Raw genomic sequence first — 20,205 nt, 5'->3', positions numbered from 1 at the left:
GAAACGCAGCGGGAGATCTAGACATGAAAAACAAATCATCAAAAAAAAAAAAAAAAAAGATAAGACTGAAGAAAAAAAATACCAACATATAGAGTGATCAAATGATCTCGTGCATGATATAAGAGATTGGCAATTTAATAATAATATAAGAAATATGTGATATATATTATATATAATTAAAACTCAATCAATTTAGTCCAAAAAGCTTTGTAATTTTTGTTCTTAGTTAGGTGGTTCCTAAAGGATGCAAGTTATGAATGTGTTCAGAATGAACACAAGTATTATTATCCATGATGTATCCATTAACTGTTGTCCACGGATTTGATTGTGGATTTACTATTAGTGAAAAATATAATTTAAATAGATTAAATTTGGATATTAAAATTTTTCAATGTCTTAATTATCCATAATCATTTTAGGAAGAATACACTAAAATTCAATCAATTTGGTCCCAACGCCCTTGAAATTTTATTTTTAATTATGTGGTTGCTGTTGAGGATGGAAGCTGGTGGGTATTTTCAGATATTTATTTTGCTTTAACCCATTTAATACGGATTTGGACCATTATAAACCGATACAGAGCGAGTACATGTATTACTATGATTAGACATAAGTCTTTGTATATCAATTATTTGTTGCCGCCATATTTAATGGGTTTAATTGTGGATATTTTATGCATTACTAATAAAAAAATATTCTCTTGGTCCCATTTTATTTGCATGGTTTTACAAAACACAATATATTAAAAATTTAATCAATAAAAATTATTTTGTCATTCTTTATTTTTAATAACTCATTAAGATAGTAAAAGTTTTTCGTTTACTGAATAATTATAAAGGTCATTATGAGAAAAATAATCGTTTATATATCTAAATTTAAAAATTTTTCAAACATTTTGAAACATTCAAAAAAAAAATAGTAAGCAAGTAAAATGGGACAGACGGAATATATTTTAAACGAACTTAAAATTCGGATAGTTTAAAATTTTCTAATATATTATCTATTTAAGGTTTATTTTATACAGAATAGTAAAAAATTTAAATGAAATTGAATGAGCAGTTTGAAATTCGTGGTATCTATCCACTTTCATCCCTAGTTACTGCAACCAATTATAAATCACCAGTAATATGGAGTGTGACTTCCTTATTGTACTTTTCCTTTCTTGTTTTATTTTTCTTTTTATCCATCTTAAAATATTGTTCTAAAAAAATGAATAATATTTAAATTTTATTATTTTACTTTTATTTAATATTATTTTTTTGCCAATAACCATATTAATCAAATTAGTTATCATTAATTAAATATCGATATAAATAAAATTAAAATATCAACTTTATTCTTCCATTTCTATGTTAGTCAATTACCTCTAGTATTAAATAAATAATTTGATTTCAATAACATTTTAATGTGAATCATTTAATTTTATTATCCATTTATAAATCAAATTAGACAAAATTTTGGTACAAAGAGAGTAACATTCCTAACAAGTTCCGAACTGTTATCATTTTGGTGCAATTGAGAGGAGAGAGATTGGCGTTGGCCCAAATAATTCTAACCCATCCTTCAGATATTGTGATAGCTGTACCAACATTAATTCGTTTTCTTGCTGGAAATTATTCCTAAATGGTAGGCCCTTGGGAGCACATTTCCTGCCAACCCACTCAACACTGTCCACGGACCGCTACACAATTAAGCCGTAGGGAATGTGAATTTCAACCATACGCATACGCTACCCATTTGACCAAACCCACCTCTCCTCCCACCAATTACATATGTGCAACGTTCACGCCAAGTCCGCTTCTGCATCCAAACGTGAGGTTCGTCAAAATCCATTTCCACTTACTTACAGAACTTCTTCACTTATTGATTATTACAGAAGCAAACAAAGCACCGTCCACCCATTATTCATGGAAGACTATTGCACCTCACCATCTTTACACCTTCCTATCCTTTCTCTTTGGTCATAGTGCCATTAGCTTTCCGACCATGCACTACAAACACAATGTTTGTCCTTTCAAAATGGAACTTACTGTAATTTTTCTTTTTAAAAATATATACAGTAAATAAGGAGTACTTACTTCATTTACAATTTCATTCTCAATAAGGCAGTAATTAAGTCCAGATGGGGTAGCTCAATATAAAAAATGCTTGCATGAATGATCACTTCGATTTAGGCTATAAATTCGATCCTCCACAATATAAATTTTCATTAGGTCAATTCCTTTGTCTCTAAAAGTGAGTGGGAATTAATCGGATTTACTGTATACCGTATTAATTAATTGAAATATATAATGGGTGTATAGCTAAGTATTGATACAATGATTCGGGAATACTCTTTAGAAGGAAAAGAGTTCAACTGATCTAATGGTCATTTGTTTGTTTTAATTGATTAACAATAAGCATAGAATCACAAGCTAGCCCACCATTATCGAAGGATAGTAGTTAACCTGTTACTTTTCCACCATCTGAGAAAAGGGAGTTCTTATTCTGTTATTATTTTATTTCTTCTCTTTTTGTAATTTTGTGCTTGTCAATTTGAGCACAAATTCGAGTGATATTATAATAATAATAATAATAATTTATACCCCACAAAATAAAAAAAAAAAAAGAAAGAAAAGAAAAGAAAAGAAAAGAAACAAGTGGGTATAATTAAGGAATATTTGGCATTAAGGCAAATCAAATTATTGTAGCATTAAGCTACTATACAGCATTATATATAAATAAAAATTTATTTAAATAATACAAACTTTTAATTACGAACCTTAATCTATATCTGTACCCACACATAGGATTAATGTAGTTTTTTTCTTGGTAATAGAGATTAATGTGGTTTATTAATACCAAAAGCCAAAAATTAAGTATCCTCAAACTTCGGATCAAATACTTCTTTTAAAGTTTATAATGCACTTTGGCTAAAGTGGATTAAAATGCGGGCATTCTTTTTGTTAATTTAATTTAAAACGATAAGCACGGAGGGAGTGTATCTTAAGGAAGATGATTATATATTTTATTATATATTAAAATTACTACTTAAATAATAGCTTAGAAAAAGACGACACCACTAATTCATAAAGCCATGTTAAACATAATTAATTACAACAATAATGCAACATTATGCAATTCATCTCTCTCTCTCTCTCTCTCTCTCTCTCTCTTTTCTTTTCATTATCAGTAGCTAGTAGCTTCTATAGCATCCACATCTTTTACATGGAAGATGCTCATATCAATGTTCAAATGTTTTTTATAAAATACACGATTAGAATTTTGTATACGTAGCTAATTAATAATTTATAATTAATAATTATGTTAATCTTTTGAATAAAGTTTCTTTTTTAAAGAACATATTCAACTGATAATACAAAGTTTTAAATTAACGTAATCAACTAGAAGTATAAAATTTTAAATTAAATTAATTAAGATATATTCAATATATTTTAGTGCTTTTATATAAATAATATATAAATTTATTTAAAAATTATTTTTCCTTATTAAATAACATCTATAAGGCGTGATTTTGTGCGAAAGGAATGCCAAAGCATAAAAAAAATCTGAAAGTTAGAAGCTACTTCTTCTTTAAAATTTTACATACGTTCCGATCAATAAAGTATTAATTGAAGTGATAACCGACTTTAATTTTTTAAAGGTGAATATACAAGTTTCATCTTTGAAACTGCGGTTATTTATTAAAAAGACAAAAAATCTTAACGTTATACTATTTGCAGAGAAAAAAGTTTATATGTCTTGATTCTAACAAAAAAAATTAAATACACCCAAAGTCATTGTGCATTACTGTTCTGATCCTTATGACTTTCTTTTCCTCTTAAATAGTTTCCCCACACTATTAATTGGTTACTGCTTCAATCCCAAACCTAAGAAACTTAATTTTGGTTTGTTTTTTTGGTCGACATTGCGAGGTCGGCTGACTTTAGCAAAACCAGTAGCAATCATTAATTAATGGTAATAATATATATATATCTCAGAATCATTAATTAATGGTAATAATATATATATCAGAATTAAACTCTCTAATGCAAACTCTTTCGAACTGGAGCTAGGACTAACCTTTTTACCTCAAAAAATAAATGAAAATTAATTAGATTTATAAACAGTTAAAATTAATATGGACTTGAATACCTCCTGGAAGTATAAAAAAAAAGTTTGAGAGTTTCATTAGTTCTAAATGGAATGAGCAAACCAAAAATATATCTCTCTTAATTGAAATTATGAGCAAAACAAAAATATATTTCTTATATTGCAGGTATATATATATATATATATAGTATTGAATTGGTCATTGCCTACCCCTACTAATGGTTACATCTTGCTTTAGTTTAAGTCATTCAGCGTGCGTCTTTGACACTCATCAAGTCAACCCCACGCGTCACGGACTCACGACCAATACTTTAATACTGCATTTTATATTTTCATCTTATCACTTCCTCTTCCAGCTGTATCCATAACCACACACCATATATACATAGCATAATTATTATAAATACCCTTCATGAACACCCATGCTCTTCACTTGTCAATTTCGAAACATTAAACTCACAAACAAGAAAGTTCTCTAGTAAGGTATCTCTTCTATTCTATCATGATGGCTTTTTCCCTTAACCATTTCACCAATTTTGCTTCACTTCTTTTTCTATTCTTGTTTCTTGAACCTGCCTTTGCCACAACAAGAAAGCTCGCAGCTCTCGTTCAAGAACAACCTCTCTTGCTTAAGTACCATAATGGTCCACTTCTTAAAGGCAACGTTACTGTTAATCTCGTCTGGTATGGCAAGTTCTCCCCTATCCAACGGTCTATAATCGTTGACTTTTTCAACTCTCTCAATTCGGATGGGACTCCTTCTCCTTCAGTATCTTCCTGGTGGGAAACTACTGCCAAATACAGAGGAGGTCCCTGCAATGTCAATTTAGGGAATCAGGTCTTCGATGAAAATTATTCTCTTGGAAAATCAGTCAAAACGTCCTACCTTGCAGCTTTGGCCTCCAAAGCCGGTCGCGGTAAAAATCCAATTACTGTTGTTTTCACCTCTGCTGATGTGGCGGTTGATGGGTTTTGCATGAGTCGTTGCGGTACTCATGGTTCGGGTCAGGGCGAGAAGGCTAAGTTCGCCTATGCTTGGGTTGGTAATTCGGTGACTCAGTGCCCTGGTCAGTGCGCCTGGCCTTTTCACCAACCGATTTACGGACCACAGACTCCTCCTCTGGTGTCTCCTAACGGTGACGTTGGAATTGACGGCATGATCATTAACCTGGCAACGGTTTTCGCGGGAACGGTGACGAATCCGTTTAAAAACGGGTACTTTCAGGGGAGTGCTGACGCTCCTCTAGAGGCAGTGAGTGCGTGCACGGGTATTTTTGGGAAAGGAGCGTACCCGGGATTTCCAGGAGAGGTTTTGGTGGACAAAACGACAGGAGCTAGCTACAACGCAATTGGTATGAATGGGCGTAAGTATTTGCTACCTGCAATGTGGGACCCGGAAACATCTACGTGCAAAACCCTCGTGTGAATAAAATAAAATGTAAAAATGTTGGAACAAACCAGTAATTTTGTATTTATGTAACATTGCATGTAGATACGGGTGAGTCGGTATACGTTGATGGTCAATTTTTTTGTTGAGTGATATTGTAAAATGTTACAAATATTAATAAAATTTTGCAAGGTTGCTTAAATTAGCCTGCTTAAGGCCTAGTTTCACCATGTATATGGCACAAATAAATAGAAATGGGGTAAAATGGTTTAAAATCTAAAAGTGAGGGGACAAAATAGTTGAAAGGACACAGCTCGCCTGAGCATACTTATAAAAAAAAAACAAAAACAAATAGAAATAGAAAAGGGCATGTACAATGGCAATTGGAAAGATTCTAGAGGCCTGAGACCAACCTGGGGCTGGATTTACATTTAATTAGTCCTGAACCTAATGCGTTGGGCTTAGCCCAGATCTATCATTTTCAATTTTCAAGCTATATTCTATGGGGCTCATTTTCAAAGAATTAAGGTTTTACGCTAGCCCAATTTGCAAGCCCAAAAATACCGAAATATAGTGTAAAAACTAGGTACGAAATATCAGCCTCATCGTTTTCTCTAATTCTCGAAGTATAAAGTGGAAGCTAGTTCGTCAACCTCCTAATCCTTTCTTCCTTTCCCTCCACTGCTCTCTTACGCGGCAAAACCACCGATATGGAAGATCCGCAAGGGCACCGTCACCACCAGCACCAAGACTCCTCTCCAAATTCTCCCACAGCCTCTTCACCACCATGCACCACCAGCACTTGCGTAAAATGCGGCGGCCCAACTGCATACCCTCCACCTCCTCAATCTTGGCCCGAAATGTCTCCTCCTCCTACTTACCGCCCAATCCGAGCTCCCGCTATTAATCTTCCTCCGAACAACTCCCAAGCGATAATCCTCGCTCCGGTTCCTCAATCTCAGAAAGTCCCGACCATTTCCCCTCCTTATAACTTCCAATCGCCTTCTAAGAAAATCCAATATCCCGACGACATTCGCCATTTTCAAGCATCCGATGCCGGCAAGAACTTCCTGGGCTTCATTGTATCTCTCTCCGAGTCCATCCGTGGCCACAAAATCTCCGATGCTTGCCATGAATCACATACTGTAAAGACTATAACCTCCGTTCTCGAAACCCTAATTCACTGGGTTGACGAAATTCCTCCGGTTCAACAAGCCGCTCGCTACGGTAATATCTCTTACAGAACATGGCATAGCCGTTTGGTGGAAAATAGCGATTTATTAATGCTTCAATTTTTGCCTGACCATTTTAAATCTGCAACAATCGAGATAGTTCCTTATTTCACTGACAGTTTTGGAAATTCGAGTCGGATTGATTACGGTACTGGCCACGAGACTAATTTTGCAGCTTGGTTATACTGTCTGGCAAGGATGGGAGTTATTAAGGAAGAGGATTATCAAGCCGTGGTGGCTAGGGTTTTTGTAAAGTACCTTGAGCTAATGAGGAAATTGCAATTAGTTTACTCTTTGGAGCCTGCAGGCTCACATGGTGTATGGGGGCTTGATGATTATCATTTCTTGCCTTTTATATTTGGATCGTCGCAGTTGATTGATCATAAGTATATGAAGCCTAAGTCAATTCATAATGAGGACATTTTGGAAAATTTTTCTAGTGAGTATATGTATCTTTCTTGCATTGCTTTTATAAAGAAGGTGAAAAAGGGGTTATTTGCGGAGCATTCTCCATTGTTGGACGATATCAGTGGAGTGCCCAATTGGAACAAGGTGAATAGTGGGTTGCTTAAGATGTATAAAGCTGAAGTATTAGAGAAAGTTCCCATCATGCAGCATTTTTTGTTTGGGTGGCTCATTAAATGGTATGTAACTTTTCCTTCTTCATGAGTAAGTATCGGGTTCAATGTTTGTTCAATTTGGTGTACTTTGGCATGAATTATAATTCTGGAAATTTTAGTTATTGACTTAATGTGTTAAACGACTTTTGCAATTTTTTTTTTCCAAATCAGTGACTTTGCAGAAGTACTTTGTTCAGGCATATTTTGATGGAATGAAATACGGTCGTTAAGCAGTTTGCTTAAATTTATCATTAGGGAAACGAAAAGTGAAATTGACATGAAATGAAAATCTTCCAAAACACTTTTAGTGGGCACACATGGTCCATCTTATCATCTGTTTCCAGAATTACATTAGACCGTTAGTTCTGTCCTTAATTGTCTTACATGCGTGATGAATGTTTGTCTAGTTGCAACAGCAAGATTGCTGGGTGTATGCTTGTAATTTGAAATGTCATTTGGCTAGTTATGAAACATTAGGTGTATGGTTAAGCATAAAATAGTAGTACTTACCTCATGGCCTTCTTATTTTGAATTTTGACTTCACCTTTGTTACAGTATCCTGGAAAGTCTCACTGTTTTTATTTCAAAGGAGTTAAAATAAATACTTTGAGGAGATTGCTGACTCAAATATTGGTTGTATTTATGTGATACAAACTACGGATTTCAATAAGTTTTATATATGGGTTATGATATGTTTTTGTATGGATTATGATGCGTTTTCTGTATGGGTTATGGCGATCTTGAGTCTTGCATTTGCCATTGCCTTGACCCTAACATCAAATACAGACATCTCATAGGGGATACCATTTCCTTGCCTTGTATAGTTGTATTCGAGCTATTAAAAAATATCTAGACACAGTAGTAAATTTTTCTTTTTGTCAGATTTGTTATACATATTTTTACTGAGCTGTAGAATGTACTTTGTTAGCATAATAGATAACGCATACATGCTTACACGAGGGCCTCTGCCCTCTCTAAGGCTGGCTTTTTATGAACTCATTACTGATTATTGGTGAGCCACGGACTGGGGCTCCCCACTGTAACTAGTGCATTGCCTTTCTTGGCTGTCAAATTCAAGTCATGGCAGGTTCAGCATTTTTCTTTCTGTTTAACTGAAGATGTCATGTTGTACAATGTCCTTAATCATAATCTTTCCTTGGATCCTTGAATGGCATGACCATATGACTAATCAGGCTCTGTTATCAGCTGTTCCCTCTCTCTTTCCAAAGTCAGTGATAGACAATACTTCTTTTACCACTGCTTATGACACAGTAGCTTGCTAACTGTTGCCTGTAGATTCTTAATGCCGAAAGTAAATTCAATGTCGTTGAGTCATCAGCTGTACGATGCCACCTGTCATTTCAGTGCTTGGGATATTAGGATTTATCTTCTCGTAGACTAAAGCTAGGGCTTTTGATTTAGAAACGGTTGTGTAATTTTCTGTTAGTTTTAACTTGACTTCTCATGTTGTTTTGTTTTGTTCTTTCTCATGTCAAAGTTCTGTTTATTTTAACAGTACTTAATTGACATGTCTTCTACCATAATACAGACAGTCGGACAAGGTTAACTTACTAACTATCTTTTAATATTTGTGGGTTAGGCTTTCACTTTGCAATGCATCATTAACTGGGGATTATGGTAATGATACCGCCAAAGACCATCTGAACAGCTAGTCTATCTAACTGTTAAACATAGTGATTCTTACAAGATAACAAGTCTTCTGGATCATACCAGCAAAGGGATTCCACAGATTGAATGCTTTGTGACCTCCTATTAGTTCAGTTTGTTCTTAACTATTGCTTTAATGGATTACAGATGGATATTACTTGTCGTTTAGACATTGCTTGCCTGCATGCTAATACACAGGCATGTAGGACAAATTAAATGATCTTCTGTTTGTGTTGCTTTGATACTAAGAGAAGAATTGTGGTTCTTCAGCTTCATATTTTCATTTTGATTGTACCGTTGTCTTGTTATGACTCGAATGCTGTTTGCTGGTTAATAACTGCTTCACTATGTTATTCTTGTTGGTTTATAGTCACACCAATGATTATCATTGAGTTTTATATCTGATTCAATTTTCCTCTTTTCCCAGGGAGTAATTTGTACTATCAGCTCTATAGGATCATATGCTACAAAAACAAGAAAAAGCCATTTCCAGTTTCCACCTGGTCGCTCACTCTTCCCCTTTTCTGCCCTTTTGCCTTGCTTTAATTGGCCATGAAGATGCAGTGTCTTGTCAGGTCCCTGCTTTTTGGTTCAACAACTTTCACTCGATGGTTCTATAATAATCATATTTGAATTTGAATGGTTAATTTGAGGAAAGTTCTGTTTCTGTAGTATTGTAAAGCAAATCTTATACGAAAGGGTGCATGGGTTTTTTTTTCCCCAGGGTCATTAGACCACTTTGATAAATTAAAATAACGCATTATATGATTTTAAAAATTATTTAGTAATTATAAATTATTATTATATATATTTTGTTAATGGGAAGGGCGAAGTGTGAAGAAAATAGAAATGCTTCAAGATAACATATGCCCATATGATAAGAACGAATAGGATTTGAGGATCAAATTCCGTTGTCAGTGTCTCAGCTTTTACTCTTTTTTTCTTTCATCTGAAAATCTATTCCTCAGTGCCCTGTATTTCTGCCCCACTGCCACTGTTCATGAGCAAAAGCAAAATATCTCTGCAATCTCTGTGCGTGAAGAGAAACTATAAATCGGCTTCCTTTCACACTTTTTTCCCTCATCTCTCGTTTGTCACTGCCTACACTTACTTGTATTTCTTTCTACACATTACCTGATCACTCGAGTTTTCTTCAGGCTTCTAACTCTTTCACCCCACTAGTAATTTTACTGAAATAGTTTTGAGTTATAATTTGTTCAGTAAATAAATAAATGAAATTTTAATGCCTCAACGGTTTATTAATCTTACCGAATACAAAATAGAGATTGCTTAATTGAATTATTGAAAACGTAATTGCATTGCAATTGCTTCTACTTTCCTTTCGGAGCGTAGGGTTGTAGCATCGAAGGATAAGTAAGGAATAGAATATAAGGACTAAACCTCAGTGTCAGTGTCTCAGCTTTTACTCTTTGGGTCTATCTGAACAACTACCTCTCAGTGGCTCACTCTTTGACTCTATGCCCCACCGTCCCTATTCACAAGTAATCCCTCTTGCTCTGCACTGTCTGCCGTGTAGAACCAAACTATACATTACCTCTCTTCTTCACCTTTTATAATTTTCCATTTTCACCATTTCACATCACATTTATATCTGCGTTTTCATCTCAGCACATGGTTTATTATAGTCTATGCTTCTATTTCCTAATTTATGGGATTCATTTGAAATTTTCACTTTTCTCTCCACAAATAAATTAAGTAAAATTTCAATGTATCAGCTTAGTGGATTATTAGTCTTTTTATATATATATATATATATATATGTCAGCAAAATTAATTTATTTTATTATAATAAAACATACTTAGAAAAACTTAATTTATTCAAGTAATTTAACCGAGCCAATAGTCTTTCTCTATTATTATATAGATATTGTTTAGTTAATCATAATAGTTCTTATTGGACTTTAAAATAAATTGTGCCCAATTTGACTTCTTTTTTTCCACTTGTAGCCCCTAAAACTATTTCACTTTTCAATATATGAAATAAAATTTAGGAATCACAATATTAAGTAACATTTGAAAGGTCATAAAATTATTTGCAAAATTCAAGAGATCATATGTATATTTGAAATGTTCAGGAGTATTCAGAGTTTTTTATTCTGGGTAATATCATTGCAGGTATGAAAATTGAAGAATGGGATACAGAAATTTTGATCTATTTTCTACTTTCTACGTGTCCTGACATTAACGAAAAGAAAAAGACAAATGAGCCCATTGGTGAGTGGTCCCAACCTCCCACAAATCAAATATGGAAATACACAGCACTTACAAGGGGAAAACGCAGGAGTAGACTAGAGACGAGCAAAATGGTCGATTGTTGCGAATTCGAAGAATCTTAATGGGACTCCATAACCGTAAGATGCTGTAATCTTTATTACAGTATTTGGACCTTAATAATTAAGCATTGGTGTCCCTCTACCTTGTCCATTTTCTGCAAATGACTCCTCAGATGTGTATGTGTCTTTGCTGTACATTTGCAATTTGTTTCCATATAAAATTACTGAAATTTGAATCTAGTACCTACTCCTACAATGCATTAATAGAGCTGTATTTAGTACATTAAATTATGATAAGGCCTTAGATAATTCATGTCATAAATAAATTTATTTGGAAATTGGTTGATGGGATTCTGTTGTAACATTGGTTTTGCTTCTACTATTAAAGAATCAGTAAAATTTATTTGCTCTTGGTCCCGAAAGCAACAAGAAGTATGCAAACACGACATGCCAAGTGAAAATTAATGTGGGTATATTAAAGAATCCATTGAAATAAAAGTCAATTCATAAAAAGCAGGTCGCATTGGGACCTGAAAATTCAACTTATGCACAGAATCAAACGTTGAAAAAGACTTCATTTTTTTTGGTCCAACAAAAACCAGTCCAAATGCATGGGCCTAATCCAACAAATCTGTGTCGGTGGCCTTTCTATGAGGCCCAATCGGAAATTGCAACCATAACCATAAATCCATAAGCCCTTTCAATTAACTCTCTCTCTCTGTCTCTCTAAAAATGTGCACAAATATCAATTTGGCTCAAGTCATATTCAAAGTTCAAACCTATCTTTCAGAGACTTAAATATACGAAACCAATGTCTATTAAAACTGTCGTTAACACGAGTTTGACACTTCTCACTCCAAAAATTAAAAAGCTCAAGCTTCTTTAATTCCTTTTTTTTTTTTTTTTTGAAAGAAAAAATTTGTCACTCTCTTCCCATTTTCTTCCTCAAAATGTAAACATATTCCATTTTCTCGTGTATTTATCTCCCTCACATACTTCTGCTCTTTCGCTCTTTGTTTTTACTGTTGGGGTTCTTCTTGTTTCTTTCTCTCATTCACTCTGTTTTGTTAGGTGGGTAGATGTAGATGGGACTCTACTAATTTTGTACCTTCTTTCTTTTTACTTCTACACCCCCACCTTCTTCTCTCTCTCTTTCTTTCTTTCTCTGTCTCTCTGTTTTCTTCTTTTTTCCCTTCGTTTGTGGCGGATAAACCGGTGACTCTGTTGCAGAATCCAAATCCCAAAGAAACAGGGGGCCTGAGACTTCGAAGGGGAAGAATAACTTCCTTTTTTTCCTTTCAGGTGTATATGCAAAGATATATTGAGATTTAATTATTGAATGTCTTTGCCCTTTGTTTACCCACAAACTCCGTTCTGCTACAAACAAGAAGTCTTGGTGTACTCTCTGTTTTCTAATGGTGATTTTTGTTTGCTAGATATCAACATGCAATTTTCTCTTCTTTTCCAACTTCAGTCATGTTAACATGCAGAAGATATTTCTCAGCAATTTTCTTTTGTGGGTCTAGCTTAATGGATCTGTAGAACTGCTTAACATATCTTTTATTTGTGCTTTGATTTTTAGTCTATTTCTTGATTTTCTTGTCCAGATCAGTAATTTTTAGTCAGTTCGTTCTTTTTATCCTCGCTTTGTTATTATCGGAATAATTTTATTACTATTTTTTTGTTATAATTTCTTCATTTGGTTTACTGATGTAGAATGGATAATATATGAACATTTACGCACGCTCTTTTTTCTTTTACTCATTTTTGGTAATTTACTGTCCCTTTTATCTTATCTGATCTTTATCTCTTTCATGTACTCTATCTATTTTTAACATTGTCAATTTTTTCTTCTTCTTTTGTTAGATAATCAAAGATATTATCTTTGCCATTGATTATTGGAAATTAATCTTGTATGTATCACAGATCTTCTATTTCTTCTTCTTATCTCTATCCTTCCCTCTCTTTTTGGGGAGGTGGGTTGGGCGCGTTAAGGATTCTTGAATTATGCACATTTGCCATGAAACTTTTCTTGAACTTCTAAGATCTGCCCATTTTGATGATTTTTCTGAATCAGATTCTTAAGGGGTTTTTCATGCTCAAGGACTTGGATTAATTCTATATTTCACATATATTCATATATTTGTTTGTGATCTTTAGTTTTATATACAGGAGGAATAAATGGAAGATGGAAGTGAGTACAGGTGTTGGGATGAGCTAATACCTGATGCCCTTGGGCTAATCTTTAGAAATCTTTCCCTACAAGAGATACTAACAGTGGTCCCAAGGGTTTGTAAATCATGGGGCAGAGCAGTTTCAGGGCCATATTGCTGGCAAGAGATTGACATTGAGGAATGGAGTAAAAAGCAGCAGCAGCAGCACCATCCTCACCATATCGAGCGAATGCTCCGGATGTTGATAAGCAGAAGCTCTGGATCCCTTCGCAAGCTCTGTGTCACTGGCATCCCAAATGATGCCGTTTTTTCATTCCTTGCTGACCAGTAAGCTTAATTATATATGTATTTTTAGTAGTATAAAAACTCAGCTTCAATTTCTGATCATGATTGTATTTGGTATTGTGTTCATTTAGGATTTATCAGTACGTATATAAGTCTCTCTTTGTTATAATGGTCATGATCTCCAATTAGATAACTTTCCTGCTTGAATTGTGATTACTACATGCGAAAAGTAGTTGGCTTTGTACTGTCATTAGGCTTAGAGACCTTCAATGGTGGAATTCTGTAATTTTGGACACTTCAGTGACATTGTTTATTTTCCTTTTTGCTTCATTTTGCAAGTGCTGGCTCCCTTCAGACTTTGCGGATGCCAAGAAGCCAAATAAGTGATTCAATTGTTGAACAAGTTGCTGGAAGGCTTTCAACAATCACTTTCTTGGATATAAGCTGTTGCAATAAAATCGGCGCTCCTGCTTTAGAGGCGATTGGCAATAATTGTAAATTGCTTTTGGGGCTGTGCCGTAACATGGAGCTACCAAGTCAAGCAGATCAACTCCAACAAGATGATGAAGCACTTGCGATCGCTGCCACAATGCCTAAGCTGAAACATTTAGAGATGGCTTACCATCTTCTCATCAGCACAGAAAGCGTGTTGAATATCCTTTCGAGTTGTCCTGAGCTTGAATTTATGAACTTAACTGGTTGCTGGGATGTGAAACTGGATAGCAATTTCCTGAAGGAGAAGTTCCCTAAACTGAAAGTTTTGGGGCCTCACCTCTTGGACTACTATGATATGGATGACTGGGGGGATTATTGCTCTGAATATTCTGATGCTTCTGAGTATTTCGCATGGGAAATTTTCTCTGGCGACATGGAAGATTATGATGATGATGATGATAGTTATGATGAAATGTGGGATGATGATCAAAGACTAGATTTTGATCTCAGGTTCTACGAAGGAATTGAGGATGCTGGATTATATGGTTGGCCTCCATCTCCATAGACTCTGTTTCTATCTTCTGTTCAGTTTTCTATTTCCAGCTCTAAATGCATCTACTAGTACTTACCTTTATTCTCTATATGAATATATATGTTTCAATAGAAATGAATTTGTATGCTTTGTGTCACTACCCGTTATCTAAAAGTTCTCTCTCGAATAAGGATCACTTGAAAGGTGACCTCAATCAATTTGAATGGACATTGAGACCTTAAATCATGGGGTCAATGAAGGGTAAAATGGGGTGCCATCTGGCTGGTGATCATGTGTTGTCGCACGTGTACGAGGGGCTTGGTTTGAGTCCTAGTCACAGTTCTCCAATATGGGTGATTTGGCTTGACGGTTAGATATCCCTTCTAACAATTAATTAACTGTATACCTTTTGAGATATTTTCGGCTTGGTTTGAGTCCTAGTCACAGTTCTCCAATATGGGTGATTTGGCTTGACGGTTAGACATCCCTTCTAACAATTAATTAACTGTATACCTTTTGAGATATTTTCTGTCGTGGATGCGTTACAAGGGTTAACCAACTGATATTTTAGAAATGGCCCACTCATTTTTAATTTCTAGGGGCTAATTATTGATGTGCTCATTGATGACTTTGTGCCCAGGTTGCTTCTTCTAAGCAAGCAACTTTTTAAGCTTAAGCCCCACCAATCACCATACTATTTCAACAGCAGAGAATAGTTGAAATTTAGCTTTTCTTTCCTTGGTGCAATCAATCAAAGCCTACGTTGGTACAAATCAATCAAAGCCTAAAGGCAACTAGCTTAGGCTTGCTTACTTTCTTTGGCCTCTTCAATTGTCTTCTTATCCAAAGATTACTACTTGTCTATACTTCCTTAATATTTTATGTGCTCAGTGTAATTATTTAAGCAAAGCGTATGATTTGATTTACAAGTTAAATAAAAAGTCAATAAAGTTTAAGATGTGCTTAATATTTTACCAATGCAATCAATCTCCAGAGATTTCTATAAAGTTATTATATCATGATTAGAATTGAGAACCCTTTTTTTTCTTTTTTCTTTTTTTATTATTAAGGCCGTGTTGGTAACAATATTATCTTTGTTAGTTATGCTGTTAAATGGAACAATGTTTATATTAAAATAGTTAATATTGCAAACATAGTTTAATTAGTTTAATTATTAAGTTATATACGCATTTATCATTACATGCCTTATGTTGTACCCTTCTGTGTTTTTTTACCCCTAGAAAATGTCAAGGAAAAATGATAATGAATTTGGTTCTGTTAAGACCTTTTGCTTGTCCTCCAGCCTTAGGAAGGCTTCTGTATATTCACCCTTCATTGGATGGTTAATAAAACTTCTCATTTGAAAAAAATCATAATAACAACAACCTTAAAAAGCTACTTAGAATTATTTGAGTTGTCTTTTTGTTTCACGTGAAGGATTAAGTGATTGTTATGAAGTTGAAGATAGAGGAAGTGGAAGAGGAGTTCTGACTTCTGGGTCCGTCGGGCAATAGTTTTATGCTACCAGCAGTATTTGTCTTCCTTTTCCTGAAACTAATTATATATAGGTCAAGAATTCTATATTTTTCCTTTTCCTTTTATTATTATATCGTAAAAAAGAAAACAATAGCCGGTAGAATGTGAATCAGACTTTTCTGTATTATCAAATTGTTAATTTTAATTATTAAAAAATTCAATTTTTTAAACAAACTTTCAGTAAATTAATAAAGATATATATATATATATATATTAAACTACCTATTCGGCTCTATTATGAGAAACCAATTAATCTAATTCGGGACTTAATCATAGCTAAAACTCTTAAGAGTTTTTTTCACATGACCAATTTACCTTATTAACTCAAGCCACGAGAATTGAAAGCTTTATTGTTTAGTTGCCTTCCGCAATTTGTAATGTGTGGATAGTGGAAGATTATAATATAAGAGAATAAATAAGAAAAAAAAATATTGTCTTCTAATCTTTCTCATTTGACAACTAAAGATGTGGAATTGCACTTTAGGCAAGGTGGGTCCTTGGACCCACTCTAATAATTTAAGATTCCCACTCTTGTTATTTATAGGGCTAACCCTAGTTAAGTAAAACTCTTTGAATTAACTTTTTTTTTTTTTTTTCTTTAAGGAATTTGAATTAACTAATAATTTAACATATTTTATTTAATTTAATTTTTTCATTTTAATTTGGTTTTTATTCAGTTTACTTTCATTCAGTTTGATATCAAATATTCATCCCTAATTTTATATATACATGTATATATGTGGGATTTCATTAGTTAAAATTAGTAACTAAAGATTAAATGTAGTTGTCTAATAATATTATACCGAGAAATATGTAAGTATGTTATAGTGTTACTAATAACATAATCACATATTATCAAGTTTTGGGGGATAATTAGATATATATTTTTTAATTATGTAAGTATGTTATATTATTTTTTTATTTTTATGATTTAAAAATAAAAATAACTGGGAATGTCTCGTGACTCATCAGATGTTTGTTTTTTGTTTTATTTTATAAACTTTTGATTATATAAATAATTATAAATTGATCCTAAGGAATTGTAATTTCGCACGACGACGTAGCTTTCTAGTCACATGATTACATGTGATTTCATCCCTTTGGATCTTGGACATACTCCATCAATCCCTTCAAAAACTATTCTCTTTTGAGATCAACCCGATTTCCAAGATTTGATTTTCTATTCCACACAAGAAATTGAAGAGATGTGTAAATTCTATAATAATTTTGTAACGTTATAATTATCATTTATTTAAATGAATTTTTCTGAATATTACTCTTTACATTTAATAAAATGGATTTTGAAATAATTGGAGAAGTCATAGAGAAAGTGACAAACCTCTTAAATTGAGATGATGTAAATAACAATTCCATGCTAGGCAGAGGAAACTTTTTGGAACAGCAAACCCAGCAGAAGACATCTTAAATTGTTTGGATACAAATTAGGAATTTGAAGTGGTAAAGTACAGTAATGGGCGACAATAAAAACTCTGGTGCTGTAAATAAATTCATCATACAAATATGAAATTTTGAAGGGTTCATGTCCCTTTCAAAGGGCAAAAACTGAAGGAATATATGCAGTGGCGAGTGGACCAGGTTTCATATTATGGGTTGCCTCATAATGCTTGAAGATGAACAGACAATGGTCCCCTATCCTCCTCCTGTCTCTCACATTTGACGTATACCCTACCAAGTTGAAGGTAAAAAACAAGCACATGTACATGTAACTGGACACGTGACTTGTTTAAATCCTTTTGGTTTTTCTTGTTTTACAGTGGACAAAAAATTGGGTGTCATGTGAGATTTTTTATTTTACTGCTAAATTCTATGGACATAGTGGTCCCTTATTTAAACGACAAGAAGCAATCATCAATGCGAAGATTCGTTTGCCCTTTTCTCATTTGTTTTCACTTTCATACAGCATTAAAAGGATTCCTAGTAAAATAAAATAAAATAAGCATAGATGGCCATGTTTGAGAAAAAAAAAAAAAAAAAAGAACATTTACATGTTGGGCTAAAGTGAAGAAGTGGGCCTAAATAGAATATACAAGGTTTATACTAGGCCCAGAAAAGCCCAATTTCTCCATGTCCAAGGACCCGTAAAAATATTGATTTTAGAACCTAAAATGGCATATCCCAAGGGAAAGAATCAAACATGATTGTCAACTTGCAGCTCAATCGAAGACCAAAATTCTATATACAAGTGAAAAAGAGAATGTAACACTAGAACACAATAGCAAAAATTTGCAACTTAAAAAGATAAAACAGCTTTGTTTTTTTAATCTTTGCTGATGTGAATTGCTAAATGACATCTGAGAGAGTTGGACAAAAGCGTAAAACCGACTCCTAGACAAACATGGTCGAACGTCGAAAGTAGGAATGAGAAGAGGGTGAAAATAAGTAGGGGCTGAGAACGCAATATAAACACAACTTTTTTTAATGTAAGAGGCCTTGAAGCCCAGACTAAGTTAGACAAAAGCCCATATGAATGTAGGAAATATTTAGCTACAGACAGGTGTATGGGCCATCCATACACCTAACGAATTACAAATAGTATTTCGGATTAAAAGAGGGCATTTCTCATCCTAAAATAGGCATAAAAATGACAAAGCAGTAACATTTATTTATTTATTTGATTGGCTTGGTGTGTAGAACAATCCATACACCAATCAAACAAATTGATTTCAAATTTTGCTCTTGTGAGCAAAAGATTATACATTAAAAATATTATATATTTCTTAATAATAAATTTAAAATTTAAATATGAGGATTTCTAATTGAATTTATATATTATCTTTAGTAGTATTTGTCTTTTTTATTAAATTTTGATATTGAAATATAATTTTTATTTTTAATAATAGATGTAAATATTAGTCATAATTAATTAAATTAGTCATTTAATATTATAAAATTTTATAATCTAATTGTAATATTATTATAATTTTACAGTGACACTCTTCATTCCACCTAACAACCCAATAAAATCATACCTAATAGTTAAGGCAAAGATGATTTACATATGACCCTTTTAATTTATAACATCTTGGAAACTATGAAATTTCTTACTTGAATAATAAAGAAACGTTAACCAAATATAGACAATTAGCCTACTAATTAAAGAGAAATAAATTTCTTATAAAGTGACAGTTGTAATTAAATATAGAAAAATCTATCTGTACTTGACAACTCTAGCAGCATGGTATATTTCTACGTAACAAACTATCTATTAAATAATGACATCCTTGATTCTGTAATTTACAAAACAACTGCAAATCTAATGCTTCATTTATTTATAAACAATAATTCATTTTTGGATAAAATATTTTTATAATTTATTTTTTATTATTTGATTAAACTATTGAAAATTGGTTAAAAAATATTAAAATTCTTCATTTAATAGCAAAGATAAAATCATATTTAATTATGCGCAATTAAATGCTAACTAGAAGATATCTCTATTTTTGTTTTATGCTCATTAATTGGTTAAATATTATTTTAAAATTGGAAAACAAAAAAATATTTTTCAAAAAAATTTTTTTTTTTCAGAAACAAATAGAGCCCAACAAAATAGCTAAAAATTTAATTTATCATGCTACAAATTATTTTCTTTGTTCCCATTTTTTTTTACTATTTCAAAAAGTAATTTAGATATATTATGACATTAAGAATTACCCAGGATTTCAAATTCTATTTACGGATATTGGTCCCTTCAAATTTTATTTACAGATATGGCCCATTTTCATTATCATTTAATAAATGAAGATTTTCTTTGAATAAATGTAATATGACATGTAATTTTTATATTAACATAAAAATTTATCAATGGTGTAAAATGTTTATATGTCAAAAAATTTACCAATGGATGTGAAATGTTTGAATGATGAATGAACAAACAATATTGATAACGGAAGATCTTTTTCAAATTCAAAAGGACAAATATTGATTTTTTT

The 20,205-nt window shown here is 32.9% G+C and overlaps 3 protein-coding genes across 6 annotated transcripts; all 3 read left to right on the top strand.

Annotated features, from left to right (window-relative positions):
- Window positions 1-4,502: 4,502 nt before the first annotated feature.
- LOC105630634 (protein EXORDIUM-like 2) lies at window positions 4,503-5,681 on the top strand. The gene has a single exon (XM_012212507.4). The coding sequence runs from the start codon at window positions 4,595-4,597 to the stop codon at window positions 5,516-5,518; it is 924 nt and encodes a 307-aa protein (XP_012067897.1). The 5' UTR covers window positions 4,503-4,594; the 3' UTR covers window positions 5,519-5,681.
- Window positions 5,682-6,068: 387 nt separating this feature from the next.
- On the top strand, window positions 6,069-9,776 carry LOC105630635 (phosphotyrosyl phosphatase activator (PTPA) family protein). 2 transcript variants are annotated; one of them, XM_020678010.1, is made up of 2 exons: window positions 6,069-7,355; window positions 9,427-9,776. In XM_020678010.1, exons 1-2 carry the CDS (start codon window positions 6,190-6,192, stop codon window positions 9,431-9,433), a joined length of 1,173 nt encoding a protein of 390 aa, XP_020533669.1. In that variant the 5' UTR covers window positions 6,069-6,189; the 3' UTR covers window positions 9,434-9,776. The 2 variants fall into 2 exon arrangements, with proteins under 2 accessions (XP_020533669.1, XP_020533668.1); XM_020678009.2 differs by lacking the exon at window positions 9,427-9,776 and adding an exon at window positions 8,932-9,356.
- A 2,287-nt stretch (window positions 9,777-12,063) lies between these two features.
- FBW2 (F-BOX WITH WD-40 2) lies at window positions 12,064-14,876 on the top strand. 3 transcript variants are annotated; one of them, XM_020678034.3, is made up of 3 exons: window positions 12,064-12,595; window positions 13,454-13,794; window positions 14,092-14,876. In XM_020678034.3, exons 2-3 carry the CDS (start codon window positions 13,475-13,477, stop codon window positions 14,750-14,752), a joined length of 981 nt encoding a protein of 326 aa, XP_020533693.1. In that variant the 5' UTR covers window positions 12,064-12,595; window positions 13,454-13,474; the 3' UTR covers window positions 14,753-14,876. The 3 variants fall into 3 exon arrangements, with proteins under 3 accessions (XP_020533693.1, XP_020533694.1, XP_020533692.1); XM_020678035.3 differs by having other exon boundaries at window positions 12,064-12,711; window positions 13,466-13,794; XM_020678033.3 differs by having other exon boundaries at window positions 12,066-12,595; window positions 13,466-13,794.
- Window positions 14,877-20,205: the final 5,329 nt, after the last annotated feature.

This window comes from Jatropha curcas, chromosome 9, assembly GCF_041381405.1.
Source record: "Jatropha curcas cultivar XTBG-Jc1 chromosome 9, XTBG_Jcur_1.0, whole genome shotgun sequence".
Taxonomy (NCBI): Eukaryota; Viridiplantae; Streptophyta; class Magnoliopsida; order Malpighiales; family Euphorbiaceae; genus Jatropha; species Jatropha curcas.
This window is presented reverse-complemented; position numbering and strand designations above follow the sequence as displayed.

Excerpts from the sequence above, each read along its gene's own strand:
- LOC105630634 (XM_012212507.4), top strand. The coding sequence starts at position 4,595 with ATGATGGCTTTTTCCCTTAACCATTTCACCAATTTTGCTTCACTTCTT.
- LOC105630635 (XM_020678009.2), top strand. The coding sequence starts at position 6,190 with ATGGAAGATCCGCAAGGGCACCGTCACCACCAGCACCAAGACTCCTCT. Across the intron at positions 7,356-8,931 it reads TTTGGGTGGCTCATTAAATG|GCTTTCACTTTGCAATGCAT; the intron begins GTATGTAACTTT and ends TTTGTGGGTTAG.
- FBW2 (XM_020678034.3), top strand. The coding sequence starts at position 13,475 with ATGGAAGATGGAAGTGAGTACAGGTGTTGGGATGAGCTAATACCTGAT. Across the intron at positions 13,795-14,091 it reads TTTTCATTCCTTGCTGACCA|TGCTGGCTCCCTTCAGACTT; the intron begins GTAAGCTTAATT and ends TCATTTTGCAAG.